At 49.9% G+C, this 8,832-nt stretch overlaps 1 protein-coding gene across 1 annotated transcript in view; it reads right to left on the minus strand.

The window, feature by feature from the left end:
* Positions 1 to 7,893, minus strand: part of PLLP (plasmolipin) — a 24,152-nt gene extending 16,259 nt beyond the window's left edge. The window contains exon 1 of the mRNA XM_049864516.1: positions 7,626 to 7,893. Coding sequence (XP_049720473.1) covers positions 7,626 to 7,760 — 135 coding nt within the window. The 5' untranslated portion in view covers positions 7,761 to 7,893. The remainder of the gene's footprint in view (positions 1 to 7,625) is intronic.
* Between the last annotated feature and the right edge of the window lie 939 nt (positions 7,894 to 8,832).

An 8,832-nucleotide genomic window follows, 5' to 3' on the forward strand; every position in this document is an offset into this window, starting at 1 on the left:
AGGACAAGAGGAAAGAATGGAAAGATCCAAGGGTCTGTCAACACAAATCACACCACACCACACAATGGAATACCACAAAGATAACACATTCAGTTTAATGTCAATGGTGATGGGATATCTTGGAGGATAGTGATAATGGCGGAAGATGAAGAATGTAATTAATGTCATTGAATTATAAACATTGGAAGTTGCTGTGCTGGTGAATGTTCTGGTGTGTATATTTTGACCACAATTAAAAAAAAAAAAAAAAGGAGCGCCAATATGCCTTGTTAAGTGAAAAAGGCGAAGTGCAAACGGGTGTGGATAGAATACTTCCTCTGAGGAAAACGGAGAGGCAGGACTCTATTGCCAAGTTTGCCCATATCTCCTCCACGAAAGACTAAAAGGTCACACAGGAAACTAAGGAGGGGGGATGGGGGAAGTCGACTCTACCCAATGGGGTCAAAGATTGTCACTGTACTCTTTCCTACACTTTTTTATTCTTGAGCATTGAGAATGTAATAATCTATTAAACAAATAAAGGTATGGGGAGAAAAAGGAAAGATATGGAGCCCTGGTGGCACAGTAGTTTAAGAGCTCAGCTGCTAACCAAAATGTTGGCAGTTGGAATCCACCAGCCGCTCCTTGGAAACCTCATGGGGCAGTTGTACTCTGTCCTATAGGGTTACTATGAGTTGGAATGGACTCTATGAGTTGGAATGGACTCTATGCGTTGGAATGGACTCTATGCGTTGGAATGGACTCGGTGGCAATGGGTTTGGCTTTTTTTTATGAGTGTGGCACCTCATAGTAGGAAAGTGAGGATCAGAGGACAACAGGTTTGGTTTGGGTTTCAGGCGTATTGCCGAGGTGTGGCTGACACAAGCATGCAATGCTGCTATCTGTATTGTTTTTAAGTGAGTATAAGGTATATGCATCACCTCTCCCAGAAATGATACACAGGTAACTAATAGTGGTTGCCTGGGGCAAGGGCAACTAGGGGGACTGGCCGGGGATGGGAGAGACAAATTTTCTACTGGTTACCCTTGGTACTGTTTGAATATTTGCTGTGCTTCTGTGTCACTTTTTCAAAGAATAAAACAACCATCAACAACAACAACAAAAACCAAAGGGTCCATCAATGGAGAAATGGCTGAAGGGGCTGGGATGACAGTCACACTATGGTATGCTCTGAAAAGTTAAGAAGGGAGGGACGGGTCAGTGCTGACATGAAGAGCTCTTGGATGCATTGGGCATGAGAAAAGCAACTCGCTGAACAAAGGATACAGAAGAAAACCATCAATGTTTTTAAATGCACAGGAAAAGGATAGGTGATCCAAGGAAAACTTTAGCCTTATCTACAATAGGTTTTTATTTTTAAGGAGAGTGTATTCATATAATAGTCATGTAATTATAATTCCAAAACACTCAACGCCCTCCCCCCCACCACGTTAGATCAAAGATGGGTGAGCACGTGGGGCCTCGAATGCTGCACACTAAAGAGCGTGAATCCACAAATCTCAGTGCTATGGAAAGCTCTGGGAGTCCCCAACAACTAAGTACTGCTGCTCAAACTTCTTGGACCCAACAACAACCTCTTCTGCACATTTCCTTCCTGGAGAGCAGTTGACATTCCCCACCTGGAGAAGAGCTGACATGCTTACTGGGGCCAGAGACAGAGCCAGGCTCACCATAAAGAACTTTATAACACTCCCAAATGCACAAGGATGGAGAAGACTGCCCTTGAATGGACTGAGCTCCCTGTCCCTGGAAGTATGCAAGATTATGTTAAGGACGGTGTGGAGGATCTCTGAAAACAAGCATAAGAGCCCTAGGAATCTGACTCTGTGGATATTTGCATAAATCTCTGTTTCCCTTTTTGCCTATGCTACCTTAGATACAAATTTAATCCTCCCAGGTGAGAGTGAGGCAAGAGGCTCCCATCTCCCCAGTCCTTTCTGAATTCACTTTAGATAACTTGTAATTGTCAATTCTCCTTGGAAAGTATGAAACCCTGGTGGTGTAGTGGTTAAGCGCTACAGCTGTTAACCAAGAGGCTGGCAGTTCAAATCCACCAGGCGCTCCTTGGAAACCCTATGGGGCAGTTCTATCCTGTCCCATAAGGTCGCTTTGAGTCGGAATGGACTGGACGACGGCAGTGGTTTGCAAAGTATGGAAATGGGTCTCCTCAAAGATCTGGCAGCTAGCTCTTTGAAATGTAACTTCAGGTGATCCTCCCACCTTCCAGTATCCTGGAAGGAGGTGCTCAGGTGGCCCAGCCCAGTATCTGTCCACAAAGATAAGAAAACGAACAATTATCTTGAAAACATGAATGTAATGGATCGTATCATCCCCTTAGCGACATAACGGTTGCTGAATAGGAAAATAACGGACATCTTTCTTTGATTTTAAGGTTTTTCTTATCCCCCAAACCAAATAAAAAAAAACTAACCATAAAAAACCTGATCCAAACTGCAAAACCCTGCCGGAAACTGCTCTACAGTAATATAAATCTATCTTATCCTGCTAGAAAAGGAGCTGTCAAACCATTACCTCCTAATTTAAATCCCAAAAAGCCTCATGGCTCTAGGTGTGTTGTTGTTCTTTGGCGCCATCAAGTCGGTTCTGACTCATAGCATCCCTACGTACCACAGAGCAAATGAAACACTGCCCGGTCATATGCAGGTGGGTGGAGGGCCAAATTATAAACAGCCAGGCCAGAAGTAACCTGCTATCAGTGGATCTCAGTTACTGGGGAGGGCAGGGCTTAATGAATCTTGTTAAGATTAGCCAGTGGTTTATCTCCTCTCTCCCTCCTCTTCCCTTTATCAGCCCCATTGTATGTACCTTCTTCAAGCCATTTGCTTTTTCTGGAACCAAAATGGCTTCCGTATACGCACACAGAATACAGAGTAACCTTTCATTCAGATTCTGGTGAGTTTTATTTTAACATGGTTAAGATTCCTTCCTGTCTTGGCAAGCCTTTAGCGGATTGCCTGTGATTTGATTTGATTTCTGGTTTGATGTTTATTCAGTAATAAAACTTTTCTATTTTCTTTGTGGAGACGTTTTCTGGGTTGAGAGTAGATTTCACTTTTTTAGCAACTTTTCCCCAACAATACAAAGCTCAACAAAGACTAAACAGCCCTTCGTTCCAACATACAATGTGTTAAGCCCTTATATCATCTCCCGCGTTCCTTATAATTCAAATATCTCCATTTTACAGCTGAGGAAACTGAGGCTCAGGGAAATTAGAAATTTACCCAAGATCACACAGCCAAGAAGCAGCAGAGTCAGAATTTGAATTCAACGCTCTCTGCTTTCAGGCCTGTGGTCCCAACCAATATGTTCACCACTGCCCCATGGCTTACTGTGCTGCAATGGCAGCTACAAATAGGCAGCTGGAGGGCCACCCCAGCCCCAAGACAAGAGGTAGGTCAGGAAGTATGGAAGGTGCCAAATACAAATGGCCTTATTGCCACGTATGTCCTGGGCCTCAAGAATACCACCGAATACACTATGCTCTGTCCCCAACAGCCTTCTTGCCTCCCGACACCATGTAGCTAAACCCTTCAGAGCCCTCACTAATTACCTGGGTAGAAGCCCAGGTGGCACAGTGGTTAAGCATCCCACTGCTAACAAAAAAGTGGGTGGTTCGAACCCACCTGCGGCTTCATGGGAGCAAAATGTGGCAGTCTGCTTCCATAAAGGTTACAGCCTTGGGAACACTGTGGGGCAGTTCTACTGTGTCTTATAGGGTCCCCATGAGACAGAATCAACTGGATGACAATGGGTTTTGGTTTTTGGAGTTTCCCTTTTTGAAGTCTCTTCTCCAAAGCACGCTGGGATCACCTCCTCTCGAAACAGGAACAGCGAGAGCCACGCTTTGGGTTCCCAGATTTCACCTCAGATCCTGGCTCTACCCATGAGACCCTGGACAAATTCCTTATCCTCTCTGAGTCTGTTTCCTTATTAGTAAACCCAGTAAGATCATCCTTGTCCACAGAACTTGCAGAGGACAAAAAAAGAAAAAAGCAGAGGTGGGCACTTAACAGCACTCATTTATACTTATTCTGAAAAGGTTTTGGAATCTGCCATAACCACAAGGTTCACCACACCCTCCACAACATTCCTCCCACCCACACAAAGCTCTGTAGCATCAAGGCCTCCAGGTTTTTATGACCAAAAGAGAATCTCAGGAAGTTCAGCCCGGAAATCTACATTCAAACTTGTCTATCTCCTTTTTAAGAGAATATCTACATAAATCCAGCATGTTTCTCTTTTTGCCTAGGCTGCTAGGAAGCTCAACAAAGATTCAAACAGCTTTAAATTTGCTACAGATTCCTGGGTACAATGATCTCTTCTCCCTTCAAGTGGATCCCCTACTGTCCACTGTCAACTTTTAAAAATATATTAAAGTTTTCTGTCTTATGTGATTTAATACCATACTACATCGACTATACTTTCTGGAACTAGATGGAGGAAAAGTGATAAATCAGTGAACACTGCCCGACATTTGTGAAGAATTCTTTGTTGGTCTTCAGGACATTCTATGCTGTACATAAAGCATGTCTCTTTCTCAAGGAGCTGGAACCTCCCTACCCCTCTTCCTCCCACCCCACTTTGAACACCTCACCAAATCCTAGAGAAATGAAGTGGTGTGATAGAGTATTAGTTTCCATTTTTCATTATTGCCTCCTCCCTGAAGCCTTCTTTGATCTCTCCAGAAGTGCATTCTCTGGGCACCTCCCAAACTGACCAAGAGCTCCTGGAGAACAGGCACTGGGCCTGGGGTCCCCATCACCCCTTGACAGCACAGGGCCCTGTGGCCCTTGGGAGCATAGCTGAGGGTGGTAATTAAAAGCATGGGCCATAAAAGGCAGACCATTGAGCTTAAATTCCAGCTTTACCACTCTCAGACTGTGAGATCTTGGGCAAGTAGCTGGCCTCTGTGCCTCAGTTTCCTCACCTGTAAAATGGGGGCAATATAAAGCCCTTGGCAAAAGGCCTGGACCCCAGTGCTCACCTGACTGGTAGGAGCTGCTGTTACTATTATGGCTTCCTAGTGGATGGTGGTGCTTGTTGGGTGCACCCTGTCTCAGATCCAGCAGACTGGTCCATTGCCAGAGAAATGACTCAGGAAGCAGCTTCTCCACCAAGAAGGTTGGCAAAGGCTCTAGAAGGTATGAGTCTTCAGAAGTCTGATCCGAGTCCCTCACCTCTCAGGCACCAAAGCACTGCCAGGGAGCGGGGTAGGCAAAGGAAGCACACTCCCTCACACCCAGTCTCTGGGGGTCCGAAGACACAAATGCCAAGGTGCACCAAAGGACCCCTGACAAGTCTTACATTCTACCTAGACCTCAATGTCCGCATCTTTTCAGTGGGGCCCAGATGCTCAGGGCTGGGCTGCTGAGCCTGCAGGAGACCCCCAAATCAGGAACACATGCTTGCTCCAAAGGAAGCTACCAAGGTCTTTGCAGGCTGTAGTGTCAGGAAAAAAATTAAAAAGTCCTGTTGCCATCAATTCAATTCTGATTCATAGCAACCCTACAAGACAGAGTAGAACTACCCCATAGGGTTTCCAAGGCTGTAATCTTTACAGAAGCAGACATCTTTCTCCTGTGGAGCTGCTGGTGAGTTCAAACCTCTGACCTTTTGGTTAGCAGCAGAGTGCTTAACCACTGTGCCACCAGGGCTCCACCTAAGTCTGCCAATAAAACCAAATCCCTATTTCTCACAGATGTACTCCAGGGCCTCGCTCTCAGCTTCTGGCTACACCAGAAACAAGTGCTTCAACTCCAACATCACCAACCTGTTTACTACACCCCACTCCCCTTTAACTTTCCCACCTCCAAGCCCTGGCTCACACTGTGCCCCACCCTTGGAATGCCCTTCCCTCCTCTGCCCCAGATTTCGCTATCAGTGAAGCACCAGCTCAAAAGCCATCTCCTTCATGAAGCACCCCTGGACTCAGAATTTCTCTCTCTTCTTCCTCTGCCCATATATGCTGGGCTGTCCCCTCAAACCAGGGCTCAGGAAGGCAGCACCTGACACTTTCCCACTGTGCCCCACGGACCAGCCCACAGCCTAGCACACACAGTGCTCAGCGGCTACCCCTACCAAAAAAACCCAGACCAAACCCTTTGCCATCAAGTCGATTCTGACGCATAGTGACCCTAAAGGTCTGAGTAGAACTGCCCATTGGGTTTCCAAGGAGCGCCTAGTGGATTCGAACTGCCAACCTTTTGGTTAGCAGCTGTACTCTTAACCACTACCCACCAGGGTTTCCCTCTCCCCACCAGTAAGAAGACTTATATTAGTCCCGGAACTGGGCCTCCCTGCAACCCTCTCCAAGGCAGAGAATCTCAACAAAAAAATTACTCTGGTAGACGAATTTAAAATGTAGATTTCCGAGCAGCTCTCGCTGATATTCAAATGCCAATTCCACGTGTTTTCCAGACGTAGGATACAAGAATCTGCATTTAAACAAACCTCTCAGGGAGAGTCTGTGGCTGGAGTGGGGAGGGGCCACAGGGATTTCAGAAATTCAGACAGCACAGACCCAGAGGGAGGTGGGCAACCTGGGGGGTGGGGTAGATTCCAGCGGCACCAAGCAAGCGTATCCCCTCCCCATCCTGGCGGAGGTTGGCAGCCTTGATGGAGGATCCAGCAGCAAGGGAGCAGCGGGAAAGGCCCTTTCGGTGGACTGTAGAGGAAGACAGACCCTAGCCTACCTCCATTTGCATCCTAGCCCTCTGAAAATGGCCCAGGCTCTCAGCTGCCGGGGACGCCTCCCACGGCGGCAATCACCCAGCTTCCTGACTCCCCCACACAAAAGGGGTTGTGGGAAGAAAGCTAACACCCCCTGGCGTGAAACTAATGGGGGAAGGTAGAGAGAATGTCCGCATCTGTCCGCCTCTTCTAGGGTCTACGTAGGGGCCTAAGAGGTAAAGCTGTCGTGCGTCTGGCTTCCCACAAACGTGCCCCCGCTCCCGCCCCAAGCGCGGTATCTCGGCTCCATGGGGCCAGCCAAACTGGCTGAAACTCGCAGGTCATCCAGTAGAAGCCAGAAGAACCCGGCCACCCCGAGGGCGCCCACAAGACCGTGCCTAAGCGTATGTATTAGGGAAATGGATGTGCCCTCTGGATTAGGCGGGGATGGGGGTTGCGGGGGGGGGGGTGGGCAGCCACGCGGAGCCGCTGGGAGCTCAGCAGGTGGAGCGAGAGTGGACTTTGCTTCGAGCTGGGTCCTCTGGAGGGCTGGATGGGGGGCATTGTCCTGGCAGAATGTGTGCGTGTCTTGCGCAGTGACTGTAACGTGAGCGTTTGTTGAGAGTGCGGCCGCCTGTGACCACCATGGTGATGGTGAGTGGCGGGGGAAAGATGAAGGGTTGGAAAGTGGGGCTGTCTCCGAAGTGCACGGTGCGTGCGCTCGCTGGGATTGCAGCGGGGCATCTCTGGTGAGAGGGTGCCTGGAGGCTTTGGGGACGTCGGTTCTAGAGGCAACCCTGGGGTAGGCAGGGCGCGTCGGTGCGCATGTGAGCCTCTACGAGGACGCGCAGCCCCTGAGCTCCCGACCGTTAGTCCCCTCTTAGCCCGGACGGGACCCCCCGGCCCCGGCCCCGCGGCCCCGCACGCGTCCTCACCAGCTGCAGCACCATGAGCGCACCGATGCTGGAGCGCACGAAGCCCAGGTCTGGGCGCAGCGCCGAGGAGGAGGCGCCGGCGCCCTGCGCGGGGCTGCTCGTTCGCGTGCTCACTTTAGACGGGAACTCGGCCATGGCGGCTCCGTTCGCCTAGCTAGGTTGCTCCAGCCGCCGCTCCTCCCGCCGTGGGTGCCCGCTCCGAGCCGCTCCTCCCCTGGGCCTCCGGCTCCCGCTGCTGCTCCCAGCTCTGCGCGCAACTTCGGGGCGGGGAGCTGGGAGCCGCCAGGTGCAGCCCGCAGTCCGGGCCCCGCCCCTCCGGCGACACCCGTCCCTTTAACCCTTTGCTCGCCGCCGGCAACCACTTTATAGACAGGGAAACTGAGGCCGCGGTCAGCGGGACGGCTTCTCCAGAGGAGCCGCACGGTTCTTCTCCCGGGAAAGCTGCCTCCTGGGAATTTATCCTTACTTGTCGCGTCTTTCGCCGCTCCTCCGGGCCCTCCTGGCCCGCAACTTCGATGTATCGGGCTAAACTAGTCGCGGCCCGCAGAGCGCCCTCGGACACACCCCTGCGCCTTTCTGGAACGCTCTCTCTCGGTAAAATGGGATCAGCATCCCTGTCCAGCTACTCCTACAGAGTTCCTGGGGAGACGGAGCTCCGGGGAGAAGGAGTCTGCATAAAATGTGGGCGTGCAGAGGGAGGGGTCTTTTGTGACTTGATGTGGTTTTTCGCTTCTGAACATACTGAACAGTAACTTTGAAGACGGGAGACTCTGTTTTCTCCCCTGTAAAATAGGTATATGAAGGGACCTAACCTCACAAAGCTGATGGGACGAATAAATGAGATATTCCGTGGAAAGTTCCCAGGACAGGAAGCCAGCACAACTTGTACAAGACAAGGTGTTGGAAGCTCCATAAGAAAGGGGGACAGCCTGAAGTGAGGGTCCTCACTACTACCTGGATGTCCTTCCTGACACACTGGCTCTAGTCCCAACTCTGGCGCTCATGTTCTGGGTGAACTTAAACACACCCGGCTCCCATCTTCTCAGCTTCAAGGAAGGGCCCAGTACCCCATCCTGCTAATCTCATAAAAAAAAGGAGTCAAAAAAAAAAAAAAAAAAAACCCAAGCCCTTTGCTGACAAGTCCATTCCAACTCACAGCAACCCTATATGACACAGTAGAACCGCCCGGTAGGGTTTCCAAGGAGCG

This window comes from Elephas maximus, chromosome 21 (assembly GCF_024166365.1).
Source record: "Elephas maximus indicus isolate mEleMax1 chromosome 21, mEleMax1 primary haplotype, whole genome shotgun sequence".
NCBI classification, from domain to species: Eukaryota; Metazoa; Chordata; class Mammalia; order Proboscidea; family Elephantidae; genus Elephas; species Elephas maximus.